We start from the raw sequence: 15,938 nt of genomic DNA, 5'->3' as shown, positions 1-15,938 counted from the left end.
AAGGAGTAATTTGAAAGCTTGGCTTTAGGTGGGTGTTAGAAATCCTATAGCACTTTTCAAAACAAGAGAAAGACAACCTCAGTAACCTGACTAAGGCTTCTGCTGTCCAAACTTCATCCAGCAGCCAAGGCAATGGGAAGGCTCCTGCTTGAATGCAGTGCTCAGGGAAGAAAAGGGGGGAAAAAAAAGTCCATCTACCCTCAGGGTTGCTGTTCTGAACTCCAAAACATCTGAAACACACACGTCTCCCTCCCACCGTCCACCTGCAGAGGAAGCTCTTGAGAATTAAAAAAAAAAAAAAAATTAAAATGATGTAGTTTAGTTCCTCTCTCAGTCCAATTCCGTATGTCTGTGTTTGCTTTGTGCGTGCTGGGGCAGGCCTGCACGGCTTATGCCAAAACTGCATTTGTTCTGCCCCTTCCATGTCAGAGCTATGAGGAGAAAGAAAGGCAGGAGGAATGCAAACAGAGGAGGATGGTCCAGTCTTCAAGCTTTCCTGTTTTCTTTAGGGCATTCTGTACAGTAAAGCTCTGTCAGAGGAACGCAGATGAAGGGGGAGATGCCAGAGAAAGGCTTTATTCTTCTTGTTGTTCCATGACACTTCCCGTTCCATTTTTTCTGTTTTGTATGGTTCTTTACCATATCTCCTGTTTCCAGAGCTCAGTCTGCTTTTGATGACTCCTCGCAGAGAAGTCAATACAGGAGTATAGAAGTTCACCTCACCTGCAGCAGGGCACCCACAACACTTCAGTCACATTGACCACTCTTCCCATCCCTTCCTTTCATCCCAGTGATCCAGAGCCTCCGTTTCTTTTCCGTCCAAGCTGCTTTCTGCTGCTTGTGGTGATGTCCTAAACAAGTAACCTTTGCATTTGGTCCCATAGCAGAGTTTCATGCAGCTGACACTCCTATTCCCAGCTGCCTTATTTTATTAAAGGTTCTAAACCACCGAAATATTTTTCACTTTTCCCCTGCTGGAAGTAGTCACAGCACCCTGAAGGGTGTGATGCAGTTGCAGGCTTGAGGAAGGGTGGCCCGTGGTGTTGGGAGTAGGCAGGGAGGTGTCTGTGAGTCAGTCTCTCTGTCCGTGCAGCAGGAAATCTTGAGAACATCTGCAATGGGAAATCCCATTCCTCATCCCCTGGACCAGTTATCCCAGCCACCTCACTTGGCACGTGCTGCTGGTGCACACTTGGATGTGGTGTTGAACAGCTTGGACAGACTGAGTCTGTGGGGTTTGGTTTTCTTGTTGGCTGGGTGAGAAAGGCAGAAGGATGTTTCTGCCATGATGGAATTCCATTCTCAGCAGGAAAGACCTATGTATTTGAATTCTTTCATTTTAAATTCAGCTGGATTCTGTGATGATGCTTCCTTTGGGCACAGCCTACCTGGCACGGCCTGGTTTAGCTCCAGCTGGGAACAACGTGAGCTGTATCAGGCTCATATTTTTTTTAGTAAGTTATTTAAAAGTCTGTTTGCTTTCTCCATGGGATTCCTTCTAGCCTTAAAGGCCATGATCTGAGAGAAGTTCCCCTCTGAAAGTGTGTGGGTGCAGCTGGCTGTGGGGCTGGGAGCCAGAGCTGCCCTGTGCTGGACAGGGATGGTCCCAGCCCTCACCACAGGGCACAGCAGAGCCTGTCAGGAGAGCTGGGAGTGCCTCTGCGAAAACGTCTTCTCAAGAGGGGAAAAAAGCTGAATAATGGAAAAAAGTGGGGAAAAAAATCCATGTGAGCAGCCAGATCAGAGCAGGAGGATGAGGAGCTCCAGGTGCTGGAGCAGAGGTTGCCCTCCAGCCTGCGGGGAGACCATGGTGGGGTAGGTGCCTGTTCTCTTCATCGTGACCTGGGCAGAGGAGCCTGTGCTGGGGCAGGCTCTCCTGGTGGGAACTGCAGCCCAAGGAGAGGATCCATACTGCAACAGGGAAAAAGTGTGAGGAGGGAGCAGCAGAGAGAGCTGTTCCAGGCTTTGGGTGAGGGGAAAGAAGTCAGGAGCGCTGGAGTAAAGATGAGGTGAGAGGAAGGTGTTGTTTTAATTTATCTTTTTTTCTCTGTATACAAATTGTTTTAATTGGCAAATTAGATTTTCTCCAAGTCAAGTGTGTGTTGCCTGTAACTGTTAAGTGATCTGCCTCTTAAGAGGGAAAGGTTAATATTCCTTCTAGGCAACACAAACTGCCCTCAGTCTGGGGCTCCTTTGGGCTTCGTTTAAGAAAATAACCAAACAAAGCTTGAATAAACAAGCAAAGTGGAGCCTCTTGCACTCCCAGTGACTTTTTTTTTTGGTTTGGTATCCAATTGCTGCTGCTTGAGCTCTTCTGAGATCACTGGTGGATGGGAATAAAAGTGCAGTCAGAGTTATCCTTGTGACAGAGAGCACAAGAGAAGAGGAGGAAGGGCTGGAAGCTTTCAAGATGACATCCTGATCTCTCTGGCAGCTGGTGCTTGGTGGGCAAGTTTTGCCAGGGAAAACAGCCTTTGGAAGTTGGTGGTGTTTGGATATGTCCATGCCGGGTCTGGTGGCAGCTTGACTGCTCTGATGGGAAGCCAAGCACCAGCACCCACCAGGCTCAGTGATGAGGACCTGTTTGCTGGATTTACTCTCATTTCATGAGAGGGAACTTCATGGGATGGCCAGAGCTAGTGGAGAGCTGGGAAACCAAAGACATCCATCCATCCATCCATCCATCCATCCATCCATCCATCCATCCATCCCAGGGAAGCGTTTGTCAGCCTCTCTAGTGGTGCAGCAGGGGTTGCCCACCTCAGCCTGGTGCCCCGTTGACCCTCCCAGCTGACTGTCCAGGTCTCCACTTACACAGGGGTCATCTGTCAGAGCCCTTCTCTGCAAATGTCAAGGTTGTCTCCCCCCCAGGCCTGTAGTGAGAGGCCTGAACTGCTCTGCCAACACATCCCCGGGCTAAGAAAAGAGTGGCAGCCCTTGTGTGCACTTGTACACCAGCCCCAGGGAAGAGAAATGGCTCATTGTGCTCAGCTGAAGGTCACTGGGTCAAACACTGAGTAGCTCTGTCTGGCAATCTGTGCCTAAACTGTAGGAAACATTTACGTGTGTGCTTAAATCCAACCCCAAACACTGGAGAGCTTCAGAGTGCTCTTCCACTGAGCACATTCTTGAGTATTTGCACAAATAGGAAAAATACCAAGCGTTGAAAACATAATGTGCAAGATGTGCTCGTGCCTCGGGTTTGCTGTAGGAAGTTGCTGAGCCTGGGTGATGCTTGTAGCCAAACGAGCTGTGAGCAAGGAATATTGCTTACCTGAGGCCAAACCTGCCTCCCATTTGTCAGGAGTCTCTCTTCACTGGTCTTGATTTTGGTTTTTTTGACTAAGTAGGGGATACAAGATTCTCCCAAGGCCTTTTATGTGGCATTTTACACCTTTTTTAAATAAACCCTTCACTCACCTTTTTTTGATTCTGTCTAGTTAAAACATTTGTACACGGAGAAAGGGGTGGAATAAAATTCTGGGATCAATTAAGATCTTATATTCTAACCTATAAAAATGAGGTGAAGTATCTGAGCTGGAATGCAAAATCTGGAGAAAGTAGTAAGGTAGTTTCCGGTGCTATTTTTGTATTTCCTGAGGCTTGTGTCATTATGTGCTGCCTTATTACTATTCTCTTATATAAGATATGAAAATAACAGAGGGAAATTGCTTTTCCATTCTATTTCCTGAAGTCTAAAACACACCATCATTTCATCTTGCATTCAGATATCTCTGATATTTAAATGCTGAAGATCCATGTTAGTTGGATGCTTCATAACGTATGTCCACGTTCCTGAGACTTTATCTTTTGAGTTCCTTTGGAATATTTTTCTCCTTTCCACAGTAACTCCTAAAAATTCTTTATTTTGTTGAGTGTAGTAGCACAGTCCATTTGGGGAAGATTTTGTGTCAATTTTTGAAAGGAGAAATGTCTAACTTTAGTCACAATTAGTTTCTTCTACTATTACTCGGTCTTGATATTTCTGCTAATAAGCTCTGTACGTGTTCTTTGCTTTCTGACAGGTGTACAACATGTTCCAGCATCAAAGCCTGGGAATTAAAGTCAACATTCGAGTGACCAAACTAGTCCTGCTTCACAACCGCCCTGTGAGTTCCAGCCCCTTTCTCCCCTGCTCCTGGAAGTGCTGTGTGGTGTCCCACAGGGTGGGAGGGGGATGTGGGGCATGTCTGGCCTCAGGATCACAAACTGGGAGGAGCTGCCCGTTCCACTTCGCCAGGCAGCATTAAAGGTGGGAAGTACAGGGGCTGTGGGAGTGAAAGGAGCCAGAATCCTTTTATTGATCTTTCCTGGTAAAGCTGTCTTCTTGTAGCTGCAAACCAATCTGGAGTTAACTGTTGCAGAGGGATCTGATGCTTATCTAAAGACTGGGACTGATGTTTCTCCTTTTATGTATCTTTTCTTTTTTCCCCCCCAAAGGCAAAGCTGTCGATTGGGCATCATGGAGAGAGATCTCTGGAGAGCTTCTGTCAGTGGCAAAATGAAGAATATGGTGGGGCAAAATACCTTGGTAACAACCAGGTTCCTGGTGCCAGGGATGACACCCCTCCTGTGGATGCTGCTGTTTTTGTGACCAGGTATGGGAAGGTCTGGCTTTTATCAATTTAATTCAGCCAGTAATGCCCATGATCAATAATGGGGTTATCTGGTCAAGCAGAAGTCTAAGAAAAGGAGGCTACATTTGCTGCTCAGATGCCTCAGATAAAAGTGATCTGTCTTGTTTCTTGTGTGTTCTTAACAAGGTTGTACAAAAGCACCTCTCCTCTTGAGCCACAGTGTCACAGCTGTGGTCGCTGTTGTGTGTCACAGGCAGGATCAGGATGTGCCTGAAGCACAGGGGCAGCTTTTTTCTCACACCAGCTGGTAGGAGTGGGAAAAACTGGGGAGGATTTGGAGCCCTCCTTCCTGAGAGCACAGCTGAGCTCAGGTGCTCTGTGTGCAATTAGGGATGAATCAGCTGAGCAGTCTGAGAGGAGCAGACAGTGTGTCAGCAGTGGGGAGGGAGTTATCTCCTAAAGAAAGTGGGAGAGAAATACCATAAACTAAATTAATTTTCTCTCTCTTTGCCCGAGGAAATAACCACTTCAGCAACTCTGTCAGAACTGAGATGGAGGAGGGGTGTCATTCCTGATTGGTTTGTGTACTTGAAAACTCCTGCATTTATTTCAGATGTGAAATGGTCTTTGTAGAAAGACTTGGTCAAAATTCTTTGCACCACGGAGTTCTGAATTTACTGATGTGTCAAACACATCAGATAAAGCAAGAAAAAGGGTGTTGTAGGGACAACAGTCTTTTTTCCTCTAATTGCCTGAGCTCAACCTCACAACACAATGCAAGTCCCATATTCCCCACAGTTACCACAAATTTTGAGTAGCAAATCCACGGTGTTTTAAGTTTTTTGCATCCTTTAAGATGTAAAGGGAGTATTCATTTTTACAGAAGTGATCTCTGAATAATTAAAGTGAGCACAAAATTCTGGTATAATGGGGGTGCTCATTGTTCTGGAAAAGCACTACTTCCTACCCCCTTCTTCCCCAGTTTGAGACAGGAAATCTCTGTATTGCAGTTCAATATTACTCACCTCTTTCACTTATTTTCTCTGCCAACAATATAAGTAGAAATACATGTTTTTGCATAAGCTGCCATCCCTATTGTAATAATCTCTTGTGTTAGATCTGTGTTAACAGCCCCACTGCAGACTATCCATGGGATTCTGGTGAGTGTTCAGTGAAAGGGCTGGTGAGCAGGGCATGAGGCCAGCAGAGAAATCTCCTCCACAGACGTGTGTGCGGCTCCCCCAAAGCCTGCTCCCTCCTCTGTATTCACTGCAGTTCACCAGGCACTTGTGCAGATACTTAACAGTTTAGACAGGGGGAATAGTTCCTTTGAAGTCAACGGGCTGCACATCCTGGTTATAGTTAAGCATGTGCTCCACTGGATCAGGGCCTAAAGAAATAACTAACATTTTTGTTAAACTCATCTGGGTATCCAGTTGTCCTGCATGACAAGTGGGGCAGAGAGAATCTCTTCTGATGGGCTCCGAGTGAGCAGAGCATTTCATCTCCGCAGCTCTCAAAACTGAATGCACAATGTCAGGCTAAATGAGTTGGACTCGGGCTTCTGAGGAAGAACTGTAGAAAGAATTTGTAGGAGGAATTGTGCAATGGATTTGCAGGGTTTTGCAGTGGGAATAGCTGGGAAAGTACAGGTTTGGTTGGGTTAGAAACCAGATTCAGCTTTGGTGAGAAGGTTCAGGCCAAGGAGCACATGGCTGTGCACAGGAGCAGCATTTTTGCTGCTGGAGAGGCCAGCAGTGTTTGCTTGGAGTCTTTCCTTCCTTCTTGCTGTGTCCTGTCATCCTTAACCCATCCTGCTTCTGCCTCATGGAGGATGCTGCATCCTTTGGAAGACTTCTGGGCCAGCAGCCCCATTCCTGTGTCAGGGAAATTAATTTTTCTCCTTTTGGCTTTGGAAATGTGTGTGTGTGTGTGTGTCCCTGGACCCTCCCCAGACTGTACAGATGGACCAGTGGTAGAGGATGTGGGAGCAACAGCATGTCCAGCACAAGCAATTGCGCCAGAAAAAGCAGAAGCTGAATTTTCAGCAGCTGCAGCTGCTTTGAGGACTAGAAACAGATTCTTTGGGGTCAAGCTCTGAAGAAATCCCTCTGGTTCCAATCTGGCTGGGTTCATTTGAAACACCAAGGCACGCTTGCTTTTTGAAACTTCACCTCGAAGTGATGTTTCCCATACCCTCATTTGTATGCAAAAGTAGATTACTTAGGTGGCAAACACCCTCTTGTGTGATTTTAATGGTATCTGCCTGAGTTCCAGGTAAGAGACACACTGTGATTGTGAAATAAGATGCATTTTCCAGCTCGGTAAATAAGTGACACAGTGGGAATAATCTACCACAGCCCTGAAGGTCTGAATATAATGTTGTGGTCTCTATAACCATCATTTTCTCATTCAGATTCTGGTTTTGAACTTGCAGAAATTCAGGTCTCTGGCATCTTTGGATAGTGTACTCCATATTTTAACAGGCAGCTGACCAGGATAACTTCTGTCTGCAGAATCTGTATCTTAGTGACTTTAGAAGCATGTCTCATTTGAAACACATTCCCTCTCTTGATCCTTCTGTCTTTTGCATTCCCTAGGAGATCTCCAGGCACACTGATGTTATCCCAGCTCCTGGCTGGAAGTGTTTGGGTCACCTAAGACTATAGGTGATGTGATAGCAGAGCAAAGGATGTCTCAACACTGACAGGAACAGGATTCAGAGCTGTCTCTAAGCAAAGACTTGTTTTTTCCTGACACAGTGGTGTAGTTGTTCCATTTGCAGCCTGATCCTCCCTTCCACATTTCTCCAGCTCTTTGCCTTCCCATTAAATGGGCAAATGGAGGAATTCACTGTGCATGGAGGAAACTGGGCACATAGTGCTGCTGAGTGTACCTCTGGATGTGGAAAGTTTATTTTGGCAGGCTTTGGACTGTACCAGTTTCCTCTGTCCTTTAGCTTTATGACCCTGCAGGGTTAGACTGGTCGAAAGATGTCATTTGAAGGATGCTGGGAATGGCCATTTAACAGAATGCTGCTTATTCCTGTTGCACAGTTCAACTACTGTCCTTCTTTCTCACAGGAAGGACTTCAATTGCAGAGTTTAGCTTAGCACAGTTAGGTATTTTTTTCCAGCTGGTGGGAGCCAGATGGAAGAGTGACTGGAGGAGGAGTTTTGAGCTCTCCTGGCTATTTTTGTTGAACTAAACAGCTAGGCTTGTTGTCATTTCTTTTTGAGAGTTGTTGCATTCCACTAATGGAAACCTCTTCTGGGTACCAGATGTGATAGTGACTGAGAATTTCACAGGTCGCAGGATGAGAACTCATGTTCTGCTTGATTCAGTCAGTGGCTAAAAGTGAAGAGTAGAACTGGTTCACAGCTAGAGCTGTGATTTCAATATATTATCCAAGACCTCGTGTGATAAGGTCAGATGTTGGATTTGAACTGCAGCTCCTGGGCTAAAAGTTTTATTTCAACACAGCTCTGTAAAAAAATTCTGCTAACAGAGCTATGTCTCTGTGATAAGAGACCTTTGCACATGCAATAAATATTAAAACATCTTTCCTGCATTGTTGAGTATCATTATAGTATCAGTCATGTCAAGCTCTCACTTTAAAATCACCCATGCAGTTGAGCTCAAAAATGTGCCAGGGAGACACCTGTGATTGAAACCTTTTTAAAAGCAGATCATTTTCAGGTGCCAGGATGGGGCCATTTAAATCACTGGTGTGACTGAGCCACAGGTGAGGTCGATCATTCTTAACACCTTTCTATGCTGTGGTTTCCCTCTGACTGCCAGGGAAGGACTGTAGGAGTTTCAGCTTTGTGGTGAGGTGTCTCCTTGCCTTTGGAAGAAGACTGAGACCCACCAAGCTGATTTTTTGACTAAAAGTCTGGATGTGCTTTTTCTGTTTAGCCACAGAGTTTTGGGATAAAGTATTTGCAGTGGTCCAGGTGGTTTAAATCCTGGCATTTTTGTACATATATTTGAGTAGAAGATGGAGTCTCTTGGTCTTGTGTTTATGACAGCTCTAAGGATGAGCTGAGCAGGTTTTATACTTGAATTGCCAGCGATGTTCAGTTCTGCTGCTGATGTGCTTCAAGCCCTTCCCTGACCAAACAGCATCACAGGACTCCTTTCACACACAAGGGTTGTTCTACCCCCGTAGGAGACTCTGCAAGTTGTGCTGGATCATTTACAGACTCCTTATTTAATAGCATGGTGGTAATTCCTCTGTGGAGCTGCCAGAAAGTGCCAGACACCTTTTGGTGTGGGACAGCGCGAGGAGCAGAAATTCTGTGCGTTATTTGCAGGGCTGGACAGGCTCTGGAGAGAGAGAGAGAGGCTTTTCTGGCTGTGGCCTCCTGCCATCCACTAATAGTTCAGCTATCTGTTGTCACAAGAAAAGCATCTGTTTGATTTAGCAGTTTATATAACATAATAAGTCCTTAAATAAACCTCTGTCAAGTTGGCTCTGGGAAGTGGAGCAGGCGTGCTGGTGCCAGCTCCATCAGGAGACTGTCATTAGTCTTCCTTGGGAAGGCTGGAATGCCAAGGTGTCCAGACACAGGCTGCAGTGAAAAATGAAAGCTGGGGCCGGTGTGTGGTCGTAGCTTCCGATTTTTGTTTGGTTCCTGTCTGATTTTTTAACACTTTGATGGTTGTTATGGTTTTTCTGCACTGAAGCATGGTTGGTTTTCAATGTCTGCTGAATAAGAGCTGGTAATGGCTGTTTGTGCTCTCCTTCCAAGCCCTTGACAGCTTGATTTGTGGCTTTCAAAGGAGTTTGGTGTGGAGGGTCTGGATTCATCAGCCACAGTCCTGGGCCTTAAATCCCTTTTCCTCTAAACCCCAGTTTCATAACTTTCTTCAAGGAAAGAGCACTTTTAATACTTCTCTATTTTTATATTTCTCTTAAGTATTTTCTTTTTCCAGAGTATTTATCTTTCTCTAAGTATTTTTGATCTTCCTCCTGCCAAACTCTTAAACTCCAAATCCCACGGGGACTCAGGCATTTCGATGGCACACTCCAAATCTGCTAATAGGATTCTCTTGCCTCCTCCCAGGGTGAGGAAAGCCGCGGTGATAGAGCCTACAGTTCCTCAGCTTCCCTTGGGTTAAGGAACTTCTGAAATGTTTTAGCACATGTGATGTTTCTCTGCAGCTCCTCTTCATTGTGGATTGCACTGCGAAGCAGCCCTTGTGAAGAGAGCTCCTAAAGAGAGCACTTAGACCTAAAAGTTTAGGTCTAAGTGCTTATTGGAATGTACTCCAGCTATTAATTTGGTTATAAAATACTTCCCCACGGACACTTGTTTTTCTGTCATGCGGAGTCTCATGTACAAAATATTCTTACGTGAAGTGTCAGTGCTCTGAGGGTGAGCTTCAAGACATTTATTCTGTTTCTGTTCCAGCTCCATGGATCCCTCGTTGATTTGTGGGTGCCACTGGGATCTGTAGTATCTTCTGCCTTGATGAGATGTGGGGAACCAAAAAGAGTCTCTTGACCTTCTCTGTGTTGGATTCAAACCATAACATGGCAAATCTGACTGTAATAAGTTTAGCTGAAGCCAATTTATCTGTTACCAGGAAAATCCTGAAATTCTCTTTCTTCTTCCATGTCATCATCTGTCTTTCTCTGTTTAGTCCTGCTTTGTTCATGTTCTTTTCTACTCTAGTGAAGATTTGAGACTTCCTGGGTACATGTTATTAGTTCTGTGCCTTTGGGCTGCGCCCCACACATCTGCTACTCCCACTGTCTTTTAGGGTTTAGGGTGCATCACAGGGTTTCTGCTCCTCATTGTTACAATTCTCTTGTGGAAAGAGCTTCAGTTTTAACCCGGTTGTGGAAGAAGTGTGACATCACAGACTGGGACAGGGGCAGGGCTCTTTGAGGTGCTGAATCCAAGTCTGTTAAATTGGCCTGTGGAATATGGGGCTGGTTCCCATAATTGCCTGTAATCTCAGCAGCAATCAGGGCTGCTATCTGTGTTGTCATCGTGCAGAGTGCACAGCAGCCTTGCAAAATCCCCAGACCTCAACACCCATGATATGTGAGTCATGCACCACTGCTTTTTCCTAGTCTGGAGGCACAGGATACATTTCACTTCTGTTCTGTTTTTCTTTCTAGGACAGATTTCTGCGTGCACAAAGACGAGCCTTGTGACACTGTGGGTAAGTCCAAGAAGCAGGGGAGGGTATTTTGATAGCCACCTCTGTGCTCGGAGGAGTGTTCTGGGTAATCTTTCACTCTTTGGTTTGCTGTAATGTTGGTTTTGCTGTTCTGTGTACCTCTGTCATGCAGATACGGATTAGCTGAGCAGGGCATGAGCTATAAATAAGCCATTAAATTTTAACCCTTTTTAAGCCCTGAAGATCTCTGGGTTCAGGAGTTATTCTTAAGTATTTCTGCTTCTTTGGAGTGGATGCAGAAGAAGCTGCCTCTTGGTGTGTCTGCATAATGTTCCTTTCAGTTCTCTCTCACCTCCGACAAGAATTTGCTAACTGAGGAGTGTGTTTCCCATTGTAAGAACCTGTGTGACATTCCCAGATCAAGCTGGCACTCAGACACTGGAGAAGAATACCTCATTGTAGGAAAGCCAAGTTAAATCTTCTTTTCAGCCTCCTCCTCCTCCTACTTCCTAACTGCCTTTACTGGTATCCAAAGCCTGCATACACAGGGTCCTTACATCCCACACATTAAATACTTTGTTTATTTATTTCACTCAGGTAGCAGTAACCTTCACTGTGTTCTCCTGGTTGTTTTTTTTTTAGTCCCCACAGTGGCAGCAGTGTTTAGAGGCACGGCTCAGCATCCTCTCTGTGATGATAGCATGAATTTTTTTAGACTCACCTCAAAGTCAAGTGGCCCCTTATCCTCCATTCTGTGTAAACTTGGGAAGGATCCTAATTTTCAGCTGTTCTTACACTCCGGTTTTCAGGGAGACACTTGCAGGGGTTTTGGACAGCGGGTGATGCAGAGCAGGGAGGGAAGTGCCTTCAGCAGGAGCCCTGTGGAAGGCTCATCTTGGAATGCAGCTCCTTTCCTCCCTGGTGTGGGGATCAGGTGAGAGGAGGAAATACAGAGCTGGAGGAAACACACACATGAGCAAGGACTGGCCTCTGTGTCCAAGCTCTTTCCATTTGGAACCCCTCACAATGTGTTTATTCTGTATCCAATGGAAAACACACTTCCACTGAGGAAGGTTTTTATACCTGGAGGTGGATGTGGTGAGATACAGTAAAGAAGTTTAAAAAAAAAAAAAAAAAAAAGAGAAGCTGATGGAAGACACATGCTGACTAAAGTCAGAGCTCTTTCCGTATTTAAAGAGAGTATTGTTGAAGATCTCTATTCAGGGAATTATATTACCAGAGACAGCATGACTAAGGAAATATTTTTATGACTTCTTTTCTGTTCTTACAATACCCAAATTATTTCTTGTGCTGCAACTTGCTGCAGGCTGTGGCTGCAGTGGAGAAAGTAGAGGATCACAGCAATGAAGATTAAACTCACTTGTTACTCTTTCCAGTGTAGTTTTCCAAGATATTTAGAAGGTGAATATTCCTGGGACAAAACCAGTCTGGCCTCTTTGCTCTCTTCAATCCTGCTTTTCCTACCTTCCCCTGAGAGTCTGATTTGGCAGCAAAGCACTTATATCTTCACTTATGCATTTTCTGTGCCCTGTTTGGCTTGTCGTGCCATTTGCATTTTTTCATGGCAGAGGAAGAATAAATTAATGAAAGTTCTTTTGTGGCACGCAGCTGGTTTGAGACAGTGATTAGTGTTGGTAGTACTAAATTTTAACCATGCAAAAGATTCTCCAGTTTTCCTCTTTTGTCAGGATTGGGAAAAGCAGGTGTCAGTTGTAGATAAATAGGTTTTTAATAGCCAGACTTCCATGCCTTGTGCACATACCTGGGTGATATAAGCAGCAGTGTAGCGTGGCTTTGACTTGTGCTTAGTATGAGTGCAACAATTGAGACAGGTGGATGCCCACTGATCCTCCATACTGGCTTAGGAAGGTTTCTCTTGTTGTTTCAACCATCTCTGCTGTTCCCAGATTCCTGTTTCTCACTTTGGCTCCCAGATATTCCTCTCCAAATCAGCAGGACTGCCTTTGGCAGCAGGAAGTCAGTCCAGCGAGTGACACTGTGTTTGGTCCTAATGGTTATGCTGAGGTTGTTGCACTCCCCAAAGTTCTCTGCAACAGCAACTTGCTTTCATTTCTTGCTTTACACCTGAACAGATGAGGACCATGGTCTCAGCAGATGCATGTGGGTTTTTTCACCTGCTTATGGCTGAGGTTGGCCCTTGCAATGCCAGTGCTGCCATCCTGTAAATGCAGCGAGCAGCTGCTCTCCTAAACCAGGAGACTGAGCCTGCTGCTCTATATAAGGCAGAGAATCTGGACTCTCAGACTCTTGATTTCTTTTCCCAGCTCTGGCACTGACTCATTGTGTGACATTTGGCAAGTCACCTAGATTCTGAATGCTTCTGTCTACCTCTGTGAAATGAGGATTTTGAGTGCAAAGCTACAGAAGATTGCATGGCTTAGGGAGGTCTCCTGTAAAGAGTGTGGGGTTCTTGGGGATGTGATGCAGTACAAGTCCAGAATCTGATGTTGCTTAGTCGTGTTCAAAAGACTCTAAGGAATCTGTTGGATTATATATCCTGAAGTAAGAGGACTCAGAGTGCTGTAGGTAATGTTACTTTCAGTGACAGTGCCTTGATTTTCTTTACATTGTGAGAAATGAGGAAGCAACACTTACCCTGGCGGAAGCCTTGAGGCCCAGCTGTTGTTGGGAAGTGGGATTATGAAGTTTAAATGGCTCATAAGAGGTGTTCATTTGTGCTCTGAAAGATCCATACTGAAAAACCTGTCTGCAGGCTTTCCCTGCCATGCAGACACAGCGAGAGAACAGCAGCAGGAGGTTTGTATTTGTATTCTGGCAGGGGCCCCTCACTGAAACCAGTTGCTCTGGGGACTTGGTTCAAATTCTCTTGGCGCAGCTGCCAGGGTGGTGTGGAGGGTTACATAATGGCAGAAACAAGCTCAAAAATGGGGCAAATGTGTGGGTATGTCTTGGTGGGGTGATAGCCCACTGTCTGCGCCATAGAACAGAACCACCTTTGTGTGAGAAATGGTTTGTTAATGCTCATTACCCCACTCGGTTGGGTAAGTTAGGCCTGGGAATGGATGGATTCCAAAGGAGGCGGACAGGAGGAAAACAATATTCCTGCGTGGGACAGTTGTGTCCCAACAGCCTCTGCTGTGGGATGCTCTCCTCGGTTTGGGCAGGAAGGTTCTCTTCGTGTGACAGAGCCTGGTGACACACCAGTCAAAATTCCCGAGTCTGCTTTGGGCTCATCCCTCGTGCTGTGACTCCAACCAGAGCTGCCGTTTCCTGCAGAAAAATCAGTGTTCCAATGGAGCTGCCTCCGAGCCAGCCAAACTTCGAGTTTAATGTCTTGCTATTAATATCAGGCTGCAGCTTGGAGCCTTGCACACTGTCAGAATCCAACCTTTCTGTGACATAAGCAGATTGAGAATGCCCCTTTCGTTCAATGTTTCCACCGCCAGTGCCAAATAAGCAGCTTTACGGTTAGTTAGGAATGATCCTGCATATTTCAAGGCAAAGCTTGGCCTTCATTCCTCAGTGTACATGTTACCCCAGATCCAAGCTGAAGCTTCCCTGCATTCAGCTAATAATAAAATTGGGGGCAGTGTGGAATTGGGAAATGGAAAATGAGAATGTGTCTTAAATATCCTTAAATTGCCCTGGTTAAAAATGACTTTACCTCTGCTGCAGTCACATGTGCTCCTCTGTGCCTTGATGTCGGGGAAGAGAAAGCAGAGTAAGTGTGTGTACTGCAGAGGGGCAGGCTGAGCTGGAGGAATAGCTGCCTGGAGAAAACCAAGCACAGACTGGAGGTGATTGAGAAACATAGTTTTCCAGACTCTTTCCACAAGTGAATCAGTGTTTGGAGAAAAACATTCCCATCTCCTGGCTGCTTATCGCAGTAGACTGTTTCAAAATATGCCCAGGTTTGGCAAAAGAGGGTCTGTGGTCTGTGTCTCCAAGTAGGCTTTTTTATTCCATGTAAAACACCTGAATAAGGGACTTCTCATTTTTACCTTTTCCTTGGCCATTTGCCACCTCTGGCTGGCCTGTCCACAGCAGGAGACAATTCTGGTCGTCCTGCCTGTACTGTTCATTTAAATCTTCCTCCCTGTGTTGTGTTGATTCCAGTGCCCTGTCAGTGTCACAACAGAGAATTCATCCCCAAGGAAAGGGAAAAGACTAGCTGGTTTGCTCTGAGTGGAAAAGGAATTCTCACATTAAAAACATTTTCCATAGTGGTTCATGTTGAATGTTTCTGTATATTCCAGGGCGGGTTTTTATTTGATGCCAGAATAAATAGAAATACCTGCTGCTTAAAACAATTCATTAGAGCAGCAATGCCTGGCTTTAGCAAAAGCCTTGCTGGGACTGTCCTTCGGACCAAACCCAAACACAGCTTAATGCATTAAAATGAACAAACTGGAGGTTAAAACCTCTCTTAAAGAAACACCATCGAGGTAATTTGGTGTTTGGGAAAGCAAGGCACCTCACAGCCCTGCAAATTTCTGTCACTTGTGGCTCCGCAGGGCGGTGGAGTCAGGCAGTTGGCTTTGGGGAGCCATAGGGAGCTGTGGTCCAGTGCAGTGGGAGAGTTTGTCCCTTGCCTTTTGGTTGCTGAGGAATGAATGCTGGCCTGCACAAGCCAGACTGTGCTGAGCTGGGCTATTGGGCATGTTCATCTCTACCATCTCCCGGGCCCCACCCCACCCACCACAGCCTTCCAGTTTCTGTTCACTGGCTAGCAATCCCTCCTCTTCCAAATTCCCACTAAAAATTCATGTGCCAAGGAAGTGTAATATGAGATTGCATAAATCTTAAAAAGAGCCCTGGGATAAGCACAGCCACTCCGGTAACTGGGAATTGCTGCTGCTGTAACCCTTGCTCTGCCTCATTCAGTGTCCTGTCTGTGCTTTTCTTTTTCTTGTTTTGGGGATGTGGCTTCAGCCAGGCTGCCTCACTGTGCACTAAAGACCAGAGGAAAATCCTGCTTACACCAGACTCAGAATCTTGGTGGTGGCTTCATTTGGGGTCAGGATCCTGGTCCTGATCTTAGGTGTTGCCTGAGACATGCAACCCTCCATATTACCGTCTTACATTCTGGTTTTATTGTTAGAAAAGTAGAGCATTTGAATTTTATTTGCCTTTGGGTTTGTTTTGCAGCTCAGTAGTCTTGTTTAGGTTTGTCTTTATTCCTTCCGTGTACTGAGAGCACTGGTGGATTCTTTATCTCCTTGG

The 15,938-nt window shown here is 45.6% G+C and overlaps 1 protein-coding gene across 1 annotated transcript in view; it reads left to right on the top strand.

Annotated features, from left to right (window-relative positions):
* Positions 1-15,938, top strand: part of ADAMTS17 (ADAM metallopeptidase with thrombospondin type 1 motif 17) — a 151,343-nt gene that overhangs the window by 25,605 nt on the left and 109,800 nt on the right. The window contains exons 5-7 of the mRNA XM_066196414.1: positions 4,026-4,109; positions 4,441-4,598; positions 10,711-10,754. Of these exons, the coding sequence (XP_066052511.1) occupies positions 4,026-4,109; positions 4,441-4,598; positions 10,711-10,754 (286 nt within the window). The remainder of the gene's footprint in view (positions 1-4,025; positions 4,110-4,440; positions 4,599-10,710; positions 10,755-15,938) is intronic.

The sequence above is a fragment of the Chamaea fasciata genome, unplaced genomic scaffold (genome assembly GCF_029207755.1).
Source record: "Chamaea fasciata isolate MVZ Bird 193981 ecotype frontalis unplaced genomic scaffold, bChaFas1.0.hap1 SCAF_14, whole genome shotgun sequence".
Lineage (NCBI taxonomy): Eukaryota > Metazoa > Chordata > Aves > Passeriformes > Sylviidae > Chamaea > Chamaea fasciata.
The sequence above is the reverse complement of the archived record's forward strand: the minus strand, read 5'-3'. Positions and strand labels throughout refer to the sequence as shown.